This window comes from Idiotropiscis lumnitzeri, chromosome 9, assembly GCF_059441095.1.
Source record: "Idiotropiscis lumnitzeri isolate Australia: NSW breed Sydney's pygmy pipehorse chromosome 9, RoL_Ilum_1.0, whole genome shotgun sequence".
Lineage (NCBI taxonomy): Eukaryota > Metazoa > Chordata > Actinopteri > Syngnathiformes > Syngnathidae > Idiotropiscis > Idiotropiscis lumnitzeri.
This window is the reverse complement of record NC_142399.1, coordinates 11,651,778-11,676,158: the sequence shown is the minus strand read 5'-3', so window position 1 is coordinate 11,676,158 and position 24,381 is coordinate 11,651,778. Positions and strand designations below refer to the sequence as shown.

The window sequence follows — 24,381 nt, the reverse complement described above, 5'->3', positions numbered from 1 at the left end:
TTTTACGATGTGGGCAGTTGGTGTACAATGAAGCGCCGCCTTTTTGCGGTTTGCTCTTCAACTCTTTATGCTCCACAATGGCACAAGATAGCAAATAAACCCGAGCTAATAAAGTAATTGGTGTCAAGCAAACATTATTGAAAAGATACATCTCAATTCCCCGTAAAAGCATTAATTTTCACCGGCATGCACCAAAAAAAAATGCATATACACACGCACAGAGAGAGAGAGAGAGAGAGTGCCAGCGAGAGAGAGAGAGAGAGAGTGAGAGTGAGAGTGAGAGTGAGAGTGAGAGAGAGAGAGAGAGAGAGAGAGTGAGAGAGAGAGAGAGAGAGAGAGTTACTCAGTGTTACTCTGGACAAGAAACAGTTGTTGCTCTATTGTTGCCGTCGACCCACAGTAGCCGTGTTGTATTAATAAAAATGGAAATAACTAAACTAACTTCTGACTTCATCCATCCATCCTGAGGAGAAGCAGTACAGATAATGGATGGATGGACTTCTGACGTTACAATATGTCCCCCCAATTCGTTACTAATTTTTTTTTCCAGGCAGTTGGCACATTCTGAATGTGTACATTATATTCTGCATACCAGAGAAGCAAAACAAAACATTTTGTACTACAGTTAAATCAAAATAAAATAAAAAATCAATTCAAGTGATGAATCAATTTTATTCATATGATTTCAGTCACTTCTACATGAAAAAAATGGGTCGATACCCTAGAAAAGTGAAATATTTTTCCAAGTGTTTCTTTTAATATTTATAGGGAGTTCTCGTAATAGTGCAACTCGGAATAGTGTATAGTTTTTGGTTCCATTTAAAATGCACCAAATATTTACACGCTTGCGCTAAACATCAATGTAAATTGTGCGTGAACAATAAAAAAAAAAAGAGAAATATCCTCACCTGGTAAAGACTTGCGTCGACCCGAACTTCCCCGCTTGCTTGTTTCGCTCCACAATCCTTCGCACATCTGACGGGCAACAGTCAAGGACTCACATAGGCAATATGAAAGCAATGCATTGTAAATACGGAGCAAACTAAGTGTACACAGTGCAGCATCCCTGCCGCCGATGCTCGCTTCGAGGTGATGACTTCAATTAAGTGCTTTCCTTTCAAAAGGTCATTTTCAAGGCTGCCGAATGGCTGCGGTTGTTGAACCCGTGTACAAGTCAGCACAGTTGTTGTACATCTCTATCGTAGTACTCCAGCTTGCTAAAAAGCATCCTGACAATGCGAGCGACAATAATAAACACATCTACCGCATGTTATGTGTTCCATCAGTTGTAGTAGGAAGAAACCAAGAAAACCCCACTGGACTTCTTTCATGTCGTCGTTAGTAGGACACCAACCAAAACATTAGGGACACTTGCACAATTTAATGCCATCCAACAAGAGATTAAAAACAAAAATCGCAGGAACAGATTTCATCAATTTTTTTTTTTTTTTTTTTTTTTAATTGCCAGAAGGAAATTGTCAATTGAAAGAAAGACTATGAAATGAAAACAATTCCAATGTGATTATTTGAATGACAATTGGCTATTAGAATTTTATGAAATATCTATTTATCTGTTAGGACTCTGTGTGTGCGCATCACTCCGATGAAAGACGATTGGCTGCATATCGCAATACGTACAGTGTGATCCGGTTCAAGGACGGTACGATTGAAAGAGGAACCATTCAATTTGGTGTACTCATATCTTTTACAGCAAAAGTGATTTTGTGAGTCAAATGGTGTTTTTTTTTTTTTCTTGTTACAACCCATTGTGTAAGGTGTTCTTTGAAGCTTGATGACACACGCCAATCTGGAGGACAAACACTGTGTGACATGTCTACATAGATGCAGAGTGGACGAGCAGGTCACAGCAGCGGATCAATTGAAAGGCTTTTAACCCGCACGGGCACGCGCACGCGCACGGCTGAGCGTGCACACAAAGGCAGGCCGATTGATGTCAAGTTGTCTATTAATACACTGGCCTGTGGAGTCGCACCGCAATTCAATTAGGATTTGCTTGTCTTTAAAGCCCGCAAAGAGACAAATCCAATCGACAAAGACGCCAGGGTGAGAAAGGCATGGAAGAGCCCTGGAACAGGAGAGAGAAAGCGAGAGAGCGAGAGAGAGCGAGAGAGAGAGAGGGAGAAAGAGAGGTGTTGATAGAGTATAGATCGATAGCTCAAGAGCCAATTAAAAAAAAAAAAATAGTAGCGGCCTTCTCAGAAAGGGATACAAACAAAACCGACAGGTGTACGTTGTCTTACGAACGCAATTAATTCCATTCTAATCCATTTTCCTAATTGAGATAAATTGAAATACTATTAATCCCTTCCAGCCACCACCACCCCCCCCAAAAAAAAAACACTTTTGAAAGAAAAATAGGACTCTGTTTTTTTAAAAACTTAATGCAAACTGACCAACTGATTTTCATTTATCCATTATCTTATATAAAGATTAATTACTCTATAATTACTCTGTAATTACTGTAGTATTTGTGTGTTGATGAGAGTGTTGAAGAGGCGAGGCCGCGTGAGTGATGTAAGGAGCAGGTGTCTGGTTGGGGGGTTGCGGTTTCGTGTGTGGGTGTCCTTGCGAGTCTTATTTTCTTACAACACACCTGAAGAAGGAAAAAAATAATTTAATGGATCGGAACTCAAAAATTATATTGAGTTGAGCCAGGCTGATTAAAGTACTAATGTACATTATGTACGACAGGTTGAGGTCACGTTTGAAAAAAAAATAACACATAAATGCACACAACAAACACACACACACACACACGCACGCACCTGTGCATCAGCGTGTTGTGCATGGTGATGATGACAGAGGCTTACTGTAATCCCATCACCAGCACACCAGTAGGGGAGAGGTCAGCGCACACACACCCCAAACACACACAATAGAAGACGAGAGAGAGAAATGTTGATTTTTTTTTTTTTCTTTTTTAGTTTTTTATTTTGCTTTTTCTTTATTTTTTTTGGGGGGGGGGCAAGGGGGAGGAGGGGTTCTGGCCCAGTATGTATGTCCAGTGTTCAATTATTGGAAAAACTCCAAAATCGGTGACTCACAGTTTTGCCATTCATTGTGTATGGATGACGTGCAAAATGCTAATTTAGATGCTCAAACAGCGAGGTAAAACCAATTATTTTGAGCCTTGCTACTGTAGTTTGAAGGAGGTGTGACACCCAGCATGCCTGGAGGTACCCTTTTATTTTGGTAAATAGTTAATAATTGCTGGTGTATTGTTAGTTAATTATTTCCCAAAATAGTAGTATTTGTTTTGCGTTTTCGCCCTCTTGAATTATTTTCATTAACTATTAGATAGATAGAAACGATTCCTTTCTAACATCTTCACGATATCCATCCATTATCTGAGCCGCTTCTCCTCATGAGGGTCACAGGCGTGCTGGAGCCTATCCCAGCCAACTAATTGCAGATTTTCACGATATATATTGTCATATCACCCAGCTCTAATCATGTATTGTGAAGCAGCTGTAGCGTCAAAAGTTGCATACACGCGTCCGTTCTGGCTGCTCAGCACAATATGGCTCAAGTTGCGATCGGGTCTCATGTCAGAATCAGAATCATCTTTATGGACAGTGACAATGTTAAAGTGTCATGCTGGGCTGCCTCGGGCAAACTGCTATGATTTGTCAATCGCGAGTCAGTGAGTGAGTTGTTACATTTTACACCAACTTCCTTTTACACGACTATAACAGCTAACAATATAATTAAATCATACAGAGTCAGTTAATAAACGCTGACGACAGATTGACCCTGCAAGAAATTATTTTTATTTCCATTATGCCTTATAGGGAAAAACTGAATCACATTCGACCTGAGAGGCTTCAATTTACTCTTGGACATTGTGAAGGAATATATGCAGCCAACTTTTCAAATCAGTCAAGTAGCAGCCATCAATCATGCTTAGAGGAATATTTCCATTGATTTTTTTCTAGATGATTGTTGAAGGTCGCAGAAGTAGCACAGACTGCTGCTCTTCGTCTGTGTGTGGGTGAGTGTGTGTGCACGATGAATGAGGGCAAAAATATCTCTCCGCCACTCACACAAATCTCCTCACATGTGCTTTCATTGTAGCCTCACACAGCGGCCGTTCGCATGAGAGCAAAAATCCTACTTCCAATTTCTGTGTATGTTTTGGTTCTCGTGAAACAAAGCGGCCGGGTCAGTGGTGCATTGTTGCTGCAAGTGCGTGCAGTGCAGTGTTATTGTTTGGTCTTATTGTGATCGCTGCCGGTCGAGACATTGAGAGATTTTGTAAGCACAGCTAAATATGGAAGTACTGTATCGGTCAAAATGCGCATTTTTGCACGTTTCCTTCTTTTGTCACAGCAAAACTTGCTTTTCTTGTTTGTGTAAGCTGCATTGAAATGCCAGAGAGGGCAAAGGGAAGAGGAATGATGCAAGATGATGGGAAGGAAAACGTCTCAAGTTGCTGGGAAAAGCTGGTGAGATGGACGGACGACAGGCCTAAAAATTCAAGACAATTAATTTGGGGCTTGGGGGGGAATACATACATTATATATATATATATATATATATATATATATATATATATATATATATATATATATATATATATATATATATATATATATATATATATATATATATATATATTCAAAGATAGATATGTTAATATAATTTTTTTTTAAACATTGGCTATTAAAATCAGGAAAAAAAGATCATATTATTATGAGAAATATAACAGATATAAACAATCTTAAATAAATTGTAAAATAATTGAACTTTTTTTTCTTAATGAAAGCTCTTATAAACTATTCAATAAATGGTGGTGAGCAAGTAATAAATGCGTTATTAAAAAAAACCTAAATACTCATCATATATAACTACAGAAAACTTTTGTTTGTGAATCTGCAACCATTTTCTGAATGCGTTGTTGATTTTTGCAGCACACGGTTCTGTACAATTTGCGATTCTTTTGTTTTTGATTGTTTTGGTGAGAGAGAAAAGAAAACTACTTTTTGTTTTTTTCACTAATAAATGATTTGGAAGCGCGTCGATGATGCATTTTGCAATATTAGTCATCTGCTTCCCACGACGTTGTCTTTTTCTTTAATTGACGCTCAAGATCCGGCGAGGACGACTCGCTGGCGTTGACGCGTTCCCTTCACTAAAATCAAAGAGCAGCAGCAGAAGCGTCCCGGCGGGACCAAAGGATACTGTCGATGCACTTGTCGTTGCCGTCTGACAGCAGCACTTCCTTGGCGTCAGCACAAACGGCAACCTGAAACAAAAAGCGCCAGAGATGAGGGGAGCGTCACAGCACTTGCACAATAATGACATATCTGCACGAGACAACCGGCAACGGCCTCCCTGCCATCACCCCACTTCTATCTTCAGCCCATTTCTATGTCTGCATTATTTTAATCATTCAATCAAATCAGTCAATACTTTTATCATTGTGGCTAGCGGTGGGGGCTGCTATCTTGCTATCACTCTGTTCAGTAATTGCATTGTGACAGGGCGATGATGGCAAGCGCTGAGCCTTTTCATTTGACGCCGGCTGTTTATCGGGCCGAGCCATCACTCCCGCTCGCCGCTGTCACTCCGCGCTCGGCTCGCCGGGCCTGCCTGATGCCCTTCACATAACTTTGCGGCGCGGGCTGCGAGAGGCGTCGGAGGGAGACAGGGAACAAAAAAAAAGGAATGGAGAAGGGAGGGAATGCGGAGAATGGATGGAGTGCACACGCACAGTGTGTGTGGGAGGGGGGGGTTAGAGATAAAGAGGTGTGTGCTTAACTGTAACCCCTTTTTGGATTCTCACTCCTGGTTTTTGAATACATCACTCACTTTGTGTCAGGCTGTCACTTTTTGTGCATGTGCATATGTTGCTTTTCCATGTACACAAAGCCAAGGCAGCGTTATCTGTCAGCGCATAACACATGGACAATAAAGAAAAGTCACATGTGAAGCATGGCGGGACACACCCACATTCAGGGCCTGCAGGGTGTGTGTGTGTGTGTGTGTGTGTGTGTTTGAGGGGGTGTCCCACCATCTGCTTCAATGCAAGAAGTGACCTGCAGGGTGAACTGGGGAACCCAGCGGAAAGATCTGAAGTCCAACCTGGCAACCCAAGCGGTGGCCTGCTCGCTGCGTTACTGTTTCCTCTCAATAAGTAAAATCGACAATTAGAAAGCTGCATTTTATATTCCCTTTGGTTGTCCCAGTCCAATATTTGTTCAGCAATCTTTAGGCATGTTCCACTCTTAGGTTTATGTAGCCAATTGCGATGCCGATTATCCATGTGTAAATTTGGCCGATACCAGATCCAATAGCGACCACATTGATTAGCTGCTTATTTTTTTATTTAGAACTGCTTGGTGCTGCTTCCATGGAAATCGGCTGATAATGACAGTTGGCTGATCGACTGGTGCAATCTTGGACAAAGTGGGGAAATGATACAAAAAAAGTAATGATTCGAGAAGCGGGTGTACATGAATGCACTTTTAGGAGGCGGAGCATGGTGGAGTGCCATGTCTGAGTGTCCGGGTGAAAGCAGTGGTCAACAGCAGCGCTGGGTTAATGTGGTCATTGCATTTCATTGTCCCCCCCCCACCCTCTGGGGTTCAATAAACAGCTAAAAATGGCCTAGGTGACGGCAATAAATGTAAAAAAAAGGGCCAGCACACGAACGATTGGGGTTGGGGCAGTGATCGACCATGATTGAAGTCGTCTGCCACCAACCCCACAGCAGCGCAGCCCTCCCTCTTGCAGATCCACCGGCCAGCGCTTATCTGCAAAGTTACCGACATCGGGTGCAAGACAAGCCACGTGTTGCGCAGGATTTATGGCGGTCACCAAATTCGAGTCATGAACAAATTGATCAAGTGATCCTGAAGATGATCACGTGATCCAAAAGATTAAACTAATGATTGCAGTGTCAGTAACACACAAACACAGACACAGACACACACACGCATACAGGACAGCCAAGGAAAAGGAGGCGGTTGAACGACGGATTCCATCTGCAGCCAGCAATGTCAAAACACGGCGGTATTGACTGGCAAGAGATAAAAAGCTGCTTTTTCACACGCACGTACGCACGCGGCCGATCGATGGGACAGCAATGCCAGCGATGTGGAGGGGCCCTTAAGACCCCGGCTAATAAAGCCAAAACGTGTCAACGCGTGTGGCGAGAGTTCAAGGGCCGGCAAGCTGATGTCACCACGCAATGCACTCGTCCATGCACCACTTCATCTGGGAGAAATGCACAAATTATAAGCGATGCTTCATAGACCAAATCTGCTTTGTCATATTTATAATATGTTGATATGAAGCCACAAATGCACCCACACACACACATACATATATATATACATACATATATATATATATATATGTATATATATATATATATATATATATCTTGATCAAAAAAGTGATCTCAGGGTTATCTCTTTACATGATTTCCCATCAAATTCTCGCGGGATTAAATTAGCTGTGCTGTACTGATCTGTGAAAGACCATTTCATTAGGAAGGCAGGCTTTTTTTCCCCCGGCAAATTGTGTGTGTACACATAATGTCTTACCATGAGTCCAGCAAGACACGTCATCCCTCCTCCCAACTCACAAATGGCGCCCCTGAGAGGACAGAGAGGGGAAGTCATTACTCTGTTGAGAATGTTACTTTGATACGCACAAGCGCGCACGCACACACACCCCCCCCCACACACACACACAGAGCCACTCTTCCACTTTCATCCAGCCTTCCCCTCCATCACAAGCCTTGTCCACTTTCATCTAGCTGTCTTCATCCCTCCCTTTTTTCCCCACCCTCTTTCTGTCTCACTGACCTTCACTCTGCCGCCCGATAATCAATAGCTCTCCATCCCCCTGATCATCCCCCTCCCTCAACCCACCACCTGCCTCTTGAATGTTAAAAACAGGAAATCAAAGGGTGATGCGCCAACATCCGTGTAAATCAAAGTGTGCTTCAGGTGATTTTCAGGCCAGTGGCTGCCGTCAAATAAAAGACACCAAACGTACATGTGCATTCAAGTCATCTGAAAGGTTGGTGAAAACACAGTTAGCCAAAATATTAGCAACTGCTCCCAGGAGGATGTCGTCATTTAGGCCACGATAAGCTATGAGCACAAAGATTATTAGTTCATATTTAAAAATAAAGCCAAACACGGCGACCTCTGACGGGACAAGCCGAAAATTGTGGGATGAATAATATGTTATAATATAATATCATTGAAAATCAAGTACAAAATAATTAATACCAACTTTATTGATGAGATCTTTTTATTTCATTTACGTACTGTACATTGATTGATAAATTAAACCACAGCTTGATAGTGAACTTACGTGAACATGTGGCGATTGTGCAGGCAGTAATGAGCCATGGCCTCCTCTGACGGCCACACACCTGACAAAACACACACACACGCACACACACAACAAAAGTCAGCAAAAGCAGCTCATTATTGATTCCAATAAGACACGAGCCGATTGGACGCATTGTTTGTTTTGCAGCCTGCTTCTCTGGTGGCTTCCACCTCGCCTTGTCATCCAAGTCTTATTCCTTTGCCCGTCTGTCTGTCTATCCTAAATCCTTACAACACACTCCCGCTCGCATTGAGCGTCTTTGTGAGTGTGTGCGTGTGTGCGTGCGCGGGTGGGGGGGTGCGTGTGTGTGTGCGTGTGCGTGTGACAGGAGGTCCACTGGGTGATAATCACAGCATGCAGGCCTATCTGGCTTATCACCTCCCGTCAGCCCTTCTCCTTCTGCTGTGCATGTAACACACACTTGGATGCTCAGGCCCGCCATGTCACTCACACACACGTACGTACGCACGCACGCACGCACACACCTTGGCACCAGAAGAAGCAAACATTCATTTGAATAAAACTTCAGCTTTCTGGCTTTGAAGGAGACGCTGCGGCTTTGGATGCCACGTGCATCTGCGCATTTGCGTGTCCATTGGCGTGTGTGTGTGTGTGTGTGTGTGAGATGAGAACAAGGTTGGAGGGTGTTGCTAGAAAAGTGAGAATGAAGACGAGGAGAGCAAAAAGCAGCAAGGGACGGCGTCTGCTGGAGAAGGAGCTGGTCAATATAATAAGCGGCTTACAAACGCTTGCTCTTCAAGACATCAGTGCGCGTGTGTGTGCGCGTGCGCGTGCGTGTGCGTGTGCATGCATGTGTCACCCTCACACACTTGCTCCTGCTTGCCAAGATTAGCTGGAGCAAGCAGGATTTAATAACGCCTATTGATAAAGTGTCCAAGTATGGCTTTTCGTCATTAGAAGTAAACACACACACCCCCACGCACACACACCTATGGACAAGACACGAAACACACGCGCTGACAGCCGTAGGAGAAGTGTGCATCTGGAGAGTGTCAAGATATGTATGTACGGATGGAAGATGTTGACATTTTGAATCTTGTTGTCCCTTTCTGGCCTTCGGGTGGCGACGTGACGCAGACGACCGGCTCATCGATTGCCGCAACCACTCACTAGTTTGCTGTTGCACATACAAGTTCGTATAGAACACAAATCCAACAAAGTTGTACACTGGCAGGGATAAAGTTGCAAAGATGAGTATAAAGTGGAGCACTTTTGTTTTTTGCTGCCATTTCTTTTCAAGGGCGGAACGTGAGACTTTCATACACAAGGCAACTCAATGTGCTTCACAGAGTTAATGAACAAATTTTAAAGGCAAAATACAACATTCAATGGAAAAAGAATTAAAGATATTGGAAACAATATTAATATCAATATTAACATTAACATTAACATTAATATTAATATTAATATTAATTATTTTTAATATCATAAAAGACATTTAAAACCGAAGTTGAAAAATAAAAAGTAGTGATCTGAAACGACACATAACAATACGTTGCAAGAATATGATTTTGTTTCCAACAGAGACATGAGAGAGTGGTTCTGGTTAACTAGGCGTTGCAAATCAATCCTTTTTTTTTTTTTTTTTTTTTTTATATAATCGATGCATATTTTAAGCAGTTTAATACAAAATCGATTTTTGATGAATCTTTACATCTCTCCTCATTACCTTGAATTACTTTTTATGAGTTGTAAAGTTGAAACCACTTGAACTGGACTCCACGTGAACACATCACAGTTCGTCGTTGACTACAAACGCATGTCAGCTACTGTCCTGTTAGCAGTCCTGCGGTCCATCAAAGTGACAGTGACCTCTGAGCCCCGACCACGCCACGCCCCGCCCATCCCACTTATGCGTCGCCATGACTCCCGGATGCCCGCTGCTTGAAGAGCAGAGGGTGGCAAAGAAACGCATGTTGTCAGCAACACAACGATGATAGAAGGGCACACGCTAATAATACACGACATCAGTCGAGATTCACAATTATTCAAATTCAACAGAATCAGGTGTTCGCATCTTCCATTGAAAAGTGTGCGCGTGTGAAAGCAGCACTAAGTCGCAAAGCTTTGTAAAGCATATGTCAATCTGATAGTTAATCCCGGACTCCAATAACATTAATAGCCCAGGGTGAAAGGGACTATGTTGTGTGTGTGTGTGTGTGAGCGTGAGTGTGTGTATGTGTGTGCATCTGTTCACCTCCCAGGTAGAGTTGCTCTGCAGGAAATGAAGGGATCAGGAGTCAAGAGCAGATTACTCTTTCCTGCGGATAATGAAATTATTTCTCACCTTCAATTACGAGATGAAGAAAGCGTGCTTGTGGGGGTGTGTGTGTGCGTGTGTGGGTGTGGGTGTGTGTGCGTGCGCGTGCGTGCTTGTGTGTGTCAGCTTAATGTAGCAAGTAATCAGCGGCAGGCTGCAGCCTGTCCAGTTATAGCTTGAAAAGCATACGTGAGGATTAATCAGGCCACGCACAGAAAAAAAAATAAAAGGTTTTAATTGAGAAATGACTCCAACACAATAACGAATGTCATCGCGAGTTCAAATGCATTTCGCCGGCATAATTGCCCAAAACTTCATTTACAGTCACAACATGATGAAGTTGCACTACTTTGCTAGCTAAGCATTTTTTTTCATATATGTTTCTGTAACTTCCCCAAATGCTAAAATGAAGACAATTGGAATTTTTTTGTTCTTCCTTTCAGGGAACTTTCAAATTTGACTTCGGCAACTGAGCTATTATGCTAACGATAATGTCTCTCGCGGTTATGGAATCCTGACCGGACTCCATGAGGAGCAAGGCGAAGGCTACGTTCCTAAGTCTCATCTGTTCACGGCCCACTGACCTGCCACTCACCCTGGGAACTCCACAGGGCTGACATCTTGGCCCTGCCCAGAGCTAATCTGGCCCTCAGTAGCTGTCAGTAATCACAAGCATCCCTCTTGTTGTCTTGTGCTGATGCACAAGTGGTAACCCGGTAACCCAGACATCCTCTCAGGTGAGGGAATTAGCCGCTAAGCGAAGGGGATCCAGGTACAATTTAGGGGACTACCGCCTGAAATAACTCAGCAGCTAAGCCACTTTAAGTTAACGCCACTTAGGACGTAGGAGTCATGCTGCTCGCTTTTGTCGCAGCAGAAGTGACATTAATAAAAAAATAGTGTTTTGCTTTTGTATGTTTCTAGTCTGACTTGGGTTTCTTTTGGTGTAATATTTATGTTTTAAAATACGGTGAAAGACAATACAGATTTGTTCGTTTTTTTTTTCCTCAAGTATTGGTAGCTGGTATCAGCTGCATTGGCGACCATCTGATACGTTGAAATAAGGCCGCGATCGGCTTGTTTCGAGAGCTCATATCGGTTCTTGCCCATCCCTTGTTATAATATTAAATATTAAAATATCTATGGCATCTTATATTTAATTAAAACATGAGCCGAGAGACTGTCACTGTTCTAAAATTGGTTAAAAAAGGCAATTTTACATAAAGTAAGTATAAAATAAAAATTTGATTAAAAAACAAATTGAAAAATTTAATTAAAATTGTAATAACAAGATTTTATTAATTAAAACATGATTATCAGAGCGTGCATATAAAGTGGTTAAAATCTAATTCAGACCAAATTAAATAATTTCATTAAACGGCTACTTAAAAATAAACTATGAAAACGTTGCTTGGAAATAAATTAATAATAAATGTAAACGCTTGCATTGGTTGGAATCATTTGTCCACGGAGGGAAACACAAGTTGGGCGTCAATTGTGAAGAAAAACGGGCCGTACTTGGTTGACGACTAAAATGATGATTAGAAAGGAGGATTCTATTGGATGGCCAATCATAAACAAGGGAGCGAAAAGCTTGAGCGAGATGGTGTCAAGATGGGGTTAAGTGCGTCGTGATGTTGTTTCCTGCACACGCACTTTCGTGTCGTCCCCCCGCCCCCCCACCCCTTCCAACCAACACACATGCGTGCGCGCACACGCACACAACGTCTCTGTTCAAGCCCGTGGGTGTGTGTCTTGGGGCCGTGTGACTCCGTGGCGCTCATCCGACTTCACATTAGGCGAGGCCTCAGATAATTCCTAAGCCTCCTCCACGGCCGATCCAATAAGGGATAAGGCTCTCGGCTGGCCATGATCAACTGACAATCTGTCCTCTCACACGGCTACTTTAGTTGCAGGCCGGGATTACCCCGGCCCGAATCCACGGGGGACACACACTTCACAAGACCGGCCAGGCTTGTGAGGTGTGTGAATGTGTGTGTGCGTGTGTATGTGTGTGTGTGTGCAGAGGTAAAAAATAATTAAATAAAAAATTAATAAATGACATTTTTTTTTTAAAATGAAGTGTTGCAATTTTGCACAGTAGGTGGGGTCAAATACAACAAAGATTGGGCAGGGATGGGGACCGTTAATGTGCACGATACGCATTTGATGCATTTGATATTTATGAATCCACTGCAGTCCAATAGGTGGCAGTAGCGTGCATTACAAAGTGGCGTGCGCCAACCAAACAACTGAAGCTACGCCGTGTCTACAGTGCACAATGATCTATTGATTACTTTTGGATCAATGGATGAATTAGAATTTTGAGAATTTGGACAATTTGAAATCAAACAAGGACTCTGGACACTGACCGGATTTTAAAAGTAGCAAATTTGATAATCAATGACTTATTTTATTTGCATAGTGAAAATCTAAATAAAAAAAAAAATAGTTTTGTGGTGTCGTCCTTCAAGCGCGCCACCAGTTCCTTCAGGTTGCTCTCGCCATGTGTGTATGTGCTTTTAATGCCTATTAGGTGCAAGATATTATTCATAAAAGCAACAATGGGAGCAATTATGAGCCGCTGGCGCCAACAGGCAGCCCAGATAGCGCCCGTCGCCTTTTCTCCGAGAGGAGCAGGCAGCCGGGGGGTTGATAAGCATCGACACTGCGACCGACAGAGAGCGCCGGGGAGGCGGCGCTGATCCCTTTTTTCCATTGGAATGGGCTCATTTTGACGCGCTGTCGCTCATCGCACGCACTCTTGGAGGACCGTGCGCTGCTTCGATAAGCGCGACCACTCGCCCGCTCCCTCTCTGAGTAAACAGCGTTTTGGATTAGGCCCAGTATAATGAGAGCAGGGGGGCTATCTTCCCGCCACGCCTGCATTGTGGCACCCCCAAAGCTCAACCCGTTCCTCTCCGAGGGGGCCGGCACCAATCTTTACTCTGCTATGTATCCCCCTCCTCTGATAGCTTACTTATCGGCAGCAGCTCGCAGCCGACTGGCCCGCTCGAATGTCCTCGCAATGGCTTGCCACACACCTGTCTGCCCTCCACCCCAAAAAAAGACGTTGCATAAGTGCGCCTTGCTTTTATCTGTCCACTGCCAGACGGCCATCACGTCGGTCTGGGTGACATTCGCTTTATTTTGTTCTCACGTGGTGGCGGTACTGCGGTATTAGCAACGGGCGCATCTCCTCACGACAGCAAAAATCCAATCGTACCGTCTCGTTCACATTTTTTCACCTGTATGCGCTGTATCACTATCATGAGAAAATATTTGAGAAATTTAAGGATGTTGGGTCGTCTGTAGGGTTAGATCAATTTGTGTCCTCTGTTCCTCTTGATTTGGAAGTGATTCTCAAAGTGTGGTATGAACACCAGTAATGATACACGGGCTCCTTCTGGTGGTGCACGAAAAAAATTGCTGAACGATTTCCTTTTTTTTTTTAACATTTATTTAGGTCAGGGCTTGTCAATTATTTTCTGTTATGGTCCGCCAGGAAGATGAAAACATTTCCCCGCCATGATTAGAAATGAATAATATAAGTACGACTCATCACAAAATCCTATCATGAACATTAAAGAAAACCAAAAAGAAAAAAAAATTCTAGATTATCTTGCAAGAAAGCCAACTTTATTCGCGATTTTTAGTCTGATTTGAAGTGTATCAATTTGCCAGAAAAAAAAATATATAAAATTTAAAATAAATGAGAGGGACACTGCCAACTACTGGAGTTTTTGTGCAATAACACCATTCTAATACAGCAAAGAAAAAAAAAAGCATGTTCCCCCTGGGTCACACACGCCCCTTGGGGGTCGCACAACTATTCGAAAAAGACTGATTTTGGTTCGACTTTCAACTTTGACGCAATTCATCTGAAATGAATCATTTAGTACTTTTTCCCCACAGCTGTTGTGACAGCTCCATAACGTTGACAGTGAAATAAACACTGCTCTATCGTATACAGCTTAAAAGAACACAGAGAAAGTGTAAAATAAGAAGGAAAAAAAAAAAATATATATATATATGTATATATATATATATATATACATATATATATATATGTGCAATTTGCCGATCCTTTTGACATCTGAGTGCCGTTCTAGTCATTTTATTTCATTTATTGCTTTTTCCAGGGCTGTTTCAAACAGCGCTAACACTTTGAGTACCTTCCAAATAGGTGCTACTGTACTTAAGTGCGGCTTCAAGTTATACCGACTCATCATCGCGTTGTACATCCAGCCGCGCTCGCTCTTGAGCGTACCAAGATGAGATGAAATTGCACGCACTCGCATAATGCAGCCGTTTCTGTCGCCCTGCTCGCAGGAAGAAGGCAAGGACGTCTCACCTGCGTTCGGCTCTCTTGCAAGGAATAGCCAAAAGGCTTTTCTGTTCACTGCAGCTGCATCTACCATCTACGTACACATGAACGTGCATGTGCGGTGGAACTGCAAATGGCTCATCGAATCAGATATGATGGCTTCGCTAATATGTGGAGAAGCGTAGTAATTATAAAGTAATTATACATTTATTATAAGTCATTTCTTTCGCCGCTGCTTGAATGCTAGGCACGACACTATGTTGCGACTTTTTGATTATTCTTTTAATTTCTTATCTTTCATTTTTAGTTTGGGAATATTTACGCCTCTATTATAACATTAATCAGGTCTCGTGATAAAATGCAACACGGGCTTTACAGTTGAGGTAAGCTGTGCCGAAACAAACTTTAACAAACACGTGAACATTTTATTTGCCGATGTTTCGTCATCCTTGCGCTGAGCAAACCGTGTTTTCCGGGAGAGGCTGCGATGATGCGCAGCCAATCATCTCACGCTAAAAATCCACTCATGCTCTCATTGGTCGATCTCGTGGCCAGGAACCAATCATATCACGTGCCTTGTATGAGGTGGCCGTGGCGCCAACTAATCTATTAAAAAAAGGCGTTGACTTTCCGCAATATGGCTTTCAATTTTCTTTTTTCAATTTTATTTTGGAAACACTGAAGCCGCATGACGTGACGTGACGTGATATATATATATATATATATATGTATATATATATATATATATATATATATACATATATATATATATATATATATATACATATATAAAAATATAGTGGCCACAACTTTTTTTTCCCCTTCCCGCATGTCGTATTTGCATCTCCCTACATTGCTGTGTTAAACATCAAATTTGATGCATCTACTTAATATTATAGCTATGACCGGGACAAGGGTGGCGGTGTTTTCCTTTGCTGATGTCAGGAGGGAAATGAGACCCGGGGGCTCTCGGTTCTGCATCCTCGCTCTGAAGCCAAGCAGCACAAACAAGCTTGGTATGTGTGTGGGGGTGTGCGTGTGTGTGTGTGGGGGCGTGTAGTAGGTGTGTGTGTTCTATTCACAAGGAGGGGGGTGGGGGGGTGGGGGGGCGGTCTGCCTTAAGGCCGCCAGGGCGCTGGCGTTTCTCCGGAGAGGCAGATGAGGGTGTGGGGGTTTGCGCTGGTGGGGTGGGGGCGTTGAGGGCGCTCGGTTGCGAAGGGGGGCCCACATCCCCCGGGCGCATCGGAGCTTTATCGGAGCTGAAATAATTTTTAGCAGTCCGTTTTGGAGCGCTAACCTCGCAGCGATGTCACCCTACGCGCTGTCACCTTCCTCTCCCTTAATCCTCCTCTTCCTCCCCTCACCTTCTCCCTGCCTCCTTTCATTGTCACCTCGATGCCACTTAACGCAGCCTTTGTTATTACCAGCACAGTTGTATTCGTCAACATATTACCACGCTGTCACTGACAATATCATACAGTAACAGGATCTACATTATTCGGTATTTAGTGTTCCAAATATTTTAGCCTGAATAAAAGCAAAAGAGATCAGCATTGATTCCTTCTTTAATAATATGCAGATTTCATTTTAAGGAGGCAACGTGAATGCTCTTTTAAAGAGCAAGTTTCACCGTTTCATTGGCTGAGATGATGTCAGCCAAACAATCCGAGTTGGTATGTGGCCACACGGTGCTGTGAAAGTCGCCTAAATCTGCAGCCGCCTCTGATATTAAGCGGAGTTCCATTGCATCATCCTCGCAGGAGGTTGAGACGCGCGCTGTGCCCAGGAACTCCGAGCCGCTATCACCGAGCGTACATCCTCGCCAATCTGAGCCAGTATCACACTGGGTGGATGGCCGAGACGCTACTGTTACTCCGCCTCCTCTTGTTAGCCAAGAAGACCCCCAAGACCCCCTCCTGGGGCCACCTTGGCTGTCAGGTGGGAAATGGCATTGGAGCCATTACGAGGAAAGGTTTCCATCTGAACTCAACGGCATTATGAGAACGAGTCAGACACCCTGCCAGGTTGATGAAAAGATAAGGAAAGAAGAGAAGGGGGGCGACTTAAGTGATTTGTCCTCTGAGAAGTTTCAATAAAAAAAAAAGAAAGGCCGAGACAAAGAGCGCTCACTTATGCCAACGAGGGCACACCCCAGAGCTGGCGAAAGACCAGATTTTGTTTCACAGCTCAAGACACCTCCCAGGTCACCTGACGCAAACTGACAGCTGAGGATCTCACCACGCGGGTGACATTTGGCGCATCTTTGGCACGCCACACACCGAGCGACAAAGCCCTAAAGAATGAAACGTTGCGCAGTGTGCCGGCTTTGACCACATGTTTCCAGGAGTTGCTCACTGTCAAAATTTGAATCTACAAATGCAAATGACCTCCCAGAAAAAAAAATAAAAAAATAAAAAAGTAAATTCTGGATTTTAAACATAAGTGAGACCCAGATTGTCTTGAGTTATTATTTTATCTCATTAGAACATGAAACTTCATCACGGTAAAACATGACAAATGACCACATTTAAACATATGGATCACGGTACCAAATGAAAATGATCACGGTTAAATATGAAACATAAAAATTTATCGCGCTTGAAACATGAAAATATGAAACATAAAAAATGTGAAACTACAAAAGGATCACAAAATGAACACACTAAAACATGACAATTATGTTAAAACATGACAATTGTCACAGGAACCTAATCTCGTTAAATCACAACAGGGGATCACAACAGTGTAATAGAGGCGTAATCTCCACCCCCCAAAAAAATGTAAATAATTAGGGCTGGGTATCAATTAAAATGTCCAAAATCAATTTGATTCGATACACAAGAGCCCGATTCGATTCGCTTTTCGATTCCCGATTCCGTTTGATTTATTTTCGATAATTTATGGGGAAAAAGACATTTAAAAAATATCAATAGACATGAAAAAGTATCGATATATGGTTTTATGAATCAATATCGGGCCATGAAAAGGAAAAAAAAATTTTAACCCATGCTTAAAAAAGTCAACCTCTACTTAGCAGTTTTTCCACTTTTGGTGGGGGTTCTGGTCCCCATTAAACACGAAAAACGAGGGATTACGGTACGGGAATCTCTCTCTCTTTCTCTCTCTCTCACACACTCTCTCCCATTCAACTGTGTTGACAAGGGGCGGGGGCGCTCACACACACACACACACTCCGCCATTCTTGCTGCAAATCTGCAATGTCTCTCTGGGTGATCTTGTTATTGACTCAGAAACAATGGCGGACAGACTCTTCATACAATGGCGCGTAGGAAGTAGGACGTGCTCGGGTAGCCTTAGGACACACACATTCTCACACCGACCTCCATTGGGGTCCTCCGCATCTCGACGGGACCCTCGCTTTCCATACAGCCCGTAGGCAGATCACTGGCTCCCCGGGGCCCGGCGGCCGTGATGAGTCCATTCAGCGATTGTCTGAGCACAGCTAGCATGCAGTGTGGCTAAGCGCGGCCCATTTCCTCATTGCCCCCATGCCTCTTTTCAAGCGGCCAGGCGGTGGCGTGGTGGGCGGGGGTGGAGGTGGGTTCTTCACTGGGGAGACGCACGGTAGATTTTTTGTTCCGGATACGCCACAGTGGAACATGTTACAAGTCAGCCCTTGACGATAGTGTAAGCTCAAAACGGATGAAAGTGACAGATTTTAAATTCAAGCTGATGCCGGTGAGGAAAACTTTTTTTTTTTCTGCCTTTTTTGCCATTTACGTAGTTCCACTATGTTCCAGAATTTTCCTGCAGAAGTGAATTTGATTATTGTGAGTAACAGAGGAAAGAAAGTGTCAAAATTTGTGATCAAGCTATTTGACTCTTGTTACTTACATTTTTAAACGGATTCATATCTGATCATTTTGAGGAAACTTTTGCACCATTCTTTAAGGCAAAAACTGTTTGTGTTTGTTTTTCCGAACAAGGTATTTTGATGACTAGAGAGCAACTTTGTGCAATAAGAATGAAGTCACTGATTCTGTCCATTGACATCCATCTCAGGGCGCCAGACATTTTGGCCCTACACCGCCCTCTGCTGACGACTAAATTGACGCCACACTGCCCTCGGTCAGGCTCACATTCTGAACGTCACAAGACCAAACATAGAAAATTGCCGCGCTGTGATGGATGGAATAATTCCTTGAAAGACGCTCTTTATATACTAGTTAATAATAATCGTGTTATTAATTTTATATTGTAATATAGCTTTCCTGCCATGTGCGCCAATTGTCAATGATGATTTTAAAAAATCCACTAAAAACTCTTACATTTCTATATTTTTCTATTCTATTAATTCAGTCAATTCTAAAAATATCTACGCACACTATCAGAAAATGGAAGCGATAATGAAGTCATTCCTGAGGTTGGGACAGCAGACAGACAATAGGCAACTGTCAGAGCCTTGAGATGAGTGGGAGTGGGGAGGGGACTCGCACACGAATGCAAACGCGCGCACACACACACACACACACACACACATACACACACCCACACCCCCACACGGCTCGGGTCAGTAATTGAGTGGGAGGAATAGTGGCTCTCCCTTTCTGTTTGCCCGCTCCTCCCTCCCCATCAGTGGCCGGCTGCCGATCCCTCCCACTTACACACATCAGCTTGCAAAACAAGACCAATTTGTTGCCACCGGTTACAAGCAGCGCTTCACACTAAGTCAGCTGTCAATCGGAGCAGGCGAGGGCCTGTGATTGGTCTGGTCACCAGTAAGCAAGAAGACCATTATTTGTTTTGATTCTAACGTGGGTGGGACGAAATATGGATACAGCAGCATCCAATATGGATATTACAGCAATGTGATAGGAAGCAAGTGTGTTTCTTTATCAGTTATCTCCCGCATGTATCTCGACTGCAAATTGTCATCGTGCAACGCAAAGCATAAACGTCCAAATTGTGTTTTGTACACAAATGACACATTTGATGACATGTATTTTTTTATTCAACGACGATGGTGATCCAATAGTTGAGTGTTTCCTTTTATTTTTTTAATTGCGAGAAACTCATCTTTAAAATTGGTGAAATGGAATCCTTAGACTTGGTGAACATACTTTTTATTGGACAGTGCACACAGAAACATTTTATATTGTAGAATTAATACATCCAGCCATCCAAGCACCAAATATTTTGTCTCAAATTTCATGCATGAAAACTTCAAATTTTGTCATCATTTTAAAATCCTCTCATTTGTTTTTTTTCCCCACAATCTCTAATTGAAGATGTTCTTTGTGGTTTCTTTGCTTGAGTCTGAAAAATTGTAAATTGATGTTTGATTTCATTTTTTTTTTTTTAAATCCGTTTACGTAATATAGTGCAAATCCACTACAGAGAGAGAGAGAGAGAGAGAGAGAGAGAGACCATAGAGAATTTAAAAATGTTTTGTACTATGTACTGTATACACAAAACAGTTATGTAAGTGCAGAAAAATAAAATTGTAAGCATTAAATGTATCCAAAATACTTGCCATATTGCAGTATCTGTGTACATGCTTGAGCCTTTAAGAGGTGGGTCCCTGGTGGGGTGGCATGTGAGGGTCTGACAGCAGCTGTGTTTTACGGTACTCACAGCTTTCAATCAAAAGCAAATTTAGTCATACCGCAGCGCCAAAAGTAGTCAAGGGTACCAAAACAATATACAAGATCGCTTTTTGCCACATCTCATTGGGGCATCAACCATAATCGTACTGTACCTCAAGATGCAGGGCCTTAGAGAGCCAATTTAAGGTCCTAAATTGCAAAAAAAAATGTGCACAATTTCTAAAAAAATAAGGTATCTACAGTTAAAAAATAAATAGTAAAAAGCAATAAAAGAAATAGAAAATGAAAAGATATTGGGGCTGCCCGTATCAGGCAAAAGACTGAGATTAGGCATCACGGAGCCGAGAAAGAGAAAGTGCTATGTGAATAGTCGACGGTTAGATATCATCCATTCATTTTAAAGAGTGTGTGTCACGTTTGAGCATTCCGCTCGGGGAATGAATACGTGCGTGTGTGTGTGCGCACGCACGTTTGCATTGTGGCCCTCGCTGACACTTTGACACAAAGTAAACACAGCTCAATCTCCAAGCCTGTGATTGCCGCGGCGGTGTCAAGATAAGTCGCGGCAAGCCAGTTGGCAGACGACCGCGACAGTACACTTGCGACACAATAGAGGAAGAAATAAAGACATGGCACATCCACGGCAGACGTACTTTCCGCCATGTTGCTCTACTTACTACTGCCTTCTTGCAATTTGTGAGGAGGTAATTGCTTAGCGTTTTAATTACATTTGAAACCGGACTACTTTTGATTTACCTTACCGAAGAAGATAAGATAAGATATGAATATATATATATATATATATATATATTCTTTAAAAAATTTATGTGATTCAATATTTTAACTCAGTTAGCTCAATTTTATTTTTTTCAAACATTAATTTGCATAAATTGGAAAGCCAAATTCCAAATTAGCTGTACCTCTTTATCACCAGATCTCAGAAGAAAACACCTTGCTTAAGTTACCACTGGGCCTTGCAAACCAACACTGCTGGAGTGTGGTGCTTTTTGCATTAATTACAATATAGTATTCAAGTAAATGAATTAAACATGATTAAATATTAAATATTATTCAAATATTAAATATTATTCAATCGCAATTACGTTTTTTTTTTGCGAAAAAAAAAATCGCTTGAAAGCATTATATATATATATATATATATATATATAGGATCGTATTCGAGGATCGAAGAAAGCTATTCGAACAGTTTTTTAATCAGAGTTTACTTAATATTTAGTGATTTTACATTCATTCCAAGATATTAAGATATTATTTAAGTAAAACCTGTAACAAGCATCTCAAAAAAGTAGTATATGAAAAATGTAATTAATTGCAATTAATTACATAATTGTTTAGCGATTAATGAGTTACAAAATTTAAACACTCAATGCAGTTCCTCCCAGCGGGCACGTACAACGGGTGTGACGTCAGCATCTAAGTGGGCCAGGGCTCGATCAGTCAGCGGATCTGTTGGGCTCATAACCTGCGGCGACAGGTCCTTAACGCGCCGCGTGGACAGAGCCGCAACAGATGCCCTGCTAAGTGCCTGATTAAAACTTAATGTGCAGAACGAGCAGCGCATAAGCGTGCGCTGCTCGTGGCATGTGTGTGTCGCACAACCGGAGATGGGCGCCAGCCCTCCAGCGAGCGAGGGGCCATGCCAGCTGCTTCCTTCCCCAGAGACGGAGCCCCGGAGCTGGGCAGCGAGGCAGCATCGTCAGTGGAGGACTCCACGAGGGCCCCGCCACACAGTCACAACATACAAGTGGCATATGTGATGTGATACTCCATCTTGTCAGAGCAATTTTCGTTTTCTTATTGTCATATCCAGCCCCACCACACACACACACACACACACCCACAGACACATCCAACTTCATGCTATGGCCTTTAAAAAAAACAAGAGCAAATATATTTTTAGATTATTACTGCCCAAACAGACAGGCGATACCACCTCCATTACAGAGGAAAAAATGCCCGCCTCCTTCATTTCACTCCTCCTTCATACTGAAGTGGGCAACATGCATCACATGATCCCATGTATGTGGTACGAGGGTATGAGGAAGGCACGCAGCTGTGACACGGAAGGTAGATGAGCACTGCACCGCATCCTCAAATCGACTCTGGCAGAGTGACTCCAGAGTGCTCACGGGTAGCAGCTCAACCAGTGGCAAAAGGCTCCTCTCTTACTTCCTGGTTGGCTGATACGCATTCATGCCAGTCAATCCTTGTGAGATGATGCTAAATATGAAGTGTTTTCCATCCTAGTGCATTTCAAACTCATTGCAGATATGGCGGCTCGAGGTGCGTTTGTGCCTGGTGTGCGCCCGGGACGTACGAGCAACTTTGTGGGTCAACAAGCCAACAGCCGATAATTTGGAACATTTCACCTGTCTATCATCCGCCGCCTCATTGCACCGCATCGGTCGGTCACTCACCGCCCCATCCAACATCTCAAGCAACATTCCTCCCTGGCTGATTATGCCGTCAATACGCCGCGGATGAGAAGAGCTGACAATTGACCAGCCTGGATCAATATCAGCTAATAAGCATGTCAGCAGAGAGGAGAAAAGAGCAAGGAATCGACTGAGCCAGAACGTGATGGAGGCAGAGAAGGAAAGGGGACGGGAGCTCTGATCCAATTGGGCTGCCGGGTGTGCGGAGGTGTAAGTGGGATGATTGGTCTGTTATTGCCGGTTTAATGTTAGGCAATCAGAGGCCTAGTGGTGGAGATATCAACAAACATCCATCAAATTGCCCCTTCTTCGTCTTGATACCACCTCCTCCGCCTGACCCCGACAAACAATGCGACACAACAAAGAGAGCAGCGCCACGCCGGCGCTACGGGAGGAAGAAAGAAAAAAACAAGCCAAGTTGAAGGAGCTGACTTGCATTCGCAGCACGAGCCGAGAGAAAACACGTTTGTTTGGGCTTTGTTTGTGTCGCCCAGAGATGCTCTCTTATTTAATTTTGCTGCCTGCGTCGCGCCATGATCGCCCACCTCCTCCCCGCTACACAAGCATGCGGTTGCTGATGCTGATATAATAACACAGACAGGTGTCGCTCTGCCAATTCCCTGTCATTTGGACTTTTGCGTAAATCACCATGTATTTTTCTTTTCTTTTCTTTCCACGCGCCTCTCTCGTCAACGCCGCTCCATTTTCTTTCTCGTACTCCCGGAGGTGTCATTTTCTCTCGCTCAAATTACCTTCGCCCGTGGCCCCGAAGCGCCGCGATTTGCCGCTGTTGTATGGATACTGATGGAACCTTTGGGAGTGTAAACGGAGCAGCGCAAGTGGCGCCAGACAGTCAAAATTACTGAGGCTAACGCTGCGCATTATTAAAGAGCAACTGGAAGATAAAGAAGCCACCACAAGCGCTTGGACTAACTACCTCGTTTGTCCAACTGACTGACGATCAACACCATGCACAATCACTTGACCGACTGTTTACTCCATTTCACATTCTTCCTTTCTAGAAAGTACATCCATAGGAAAGAGCAGTACGGCGTGTTGGTGTTCGCACGTCTGTGCCGCTCACGGTCCAGAAGTTCTGAGTTCAAATCGCGGTTCGGGCCTTTCTGTGCAGCGTTATGGTTACTCCGGCTTCCTCCCACGTTCCAAAAACACAAACCCTAACCCATATTATGGGAGAAATCGACTCTCTTCACAGTAATGGTGAGGGTAAAACGGTAAAAATCACAGCCCTCAATGATTGGATGGATTCCTATTCAGACTTTACATAATTTGCTCGAACGAGAATTAAGAACAAAATTGTAGTAAAAATTAATTCTTGTACGCGACGACACTGAGCTATTTTCGAACAGCATGAAG

The 24,381-nt window shown here is 43.1% G+C and overlaps 1 protein-coding gene across 3 annotated transcripts in view; it reads right to left on the bottom strand.

Annotated features, from left to right (window-relative positions):
* camkmt (calmodulin-lysine N-methyltransferase) overlaps positions 1–24,381 on the bottom strand; it is an 82,333-nt gene that overhangs the window by 19,615 nt on the left and 38,337 nt on the right. For 2 of the 3 annotated variants that reach the window (XM_088305551.1, XM_088305550.1), the window contains 2 exons: positions 5,203–5,266; positions 909–975 (listed from right to left, as the gene is read on the bottom strand). In XM_088305551.1, coding sequence (XP_088161677.1) covers positions 909–975; positions 5,203–5,266 — 131 coding nt within the window. Of the gene's footprint in view, positions 1–908; positions 976–5,202; positions 5,267–7,571; positions 7,624–8,352; positions 8,414–24,381 lie in introns of all 3 variants that reach the window. The other variant, XM_088305552.1, reaches the window with a different exon arrangement.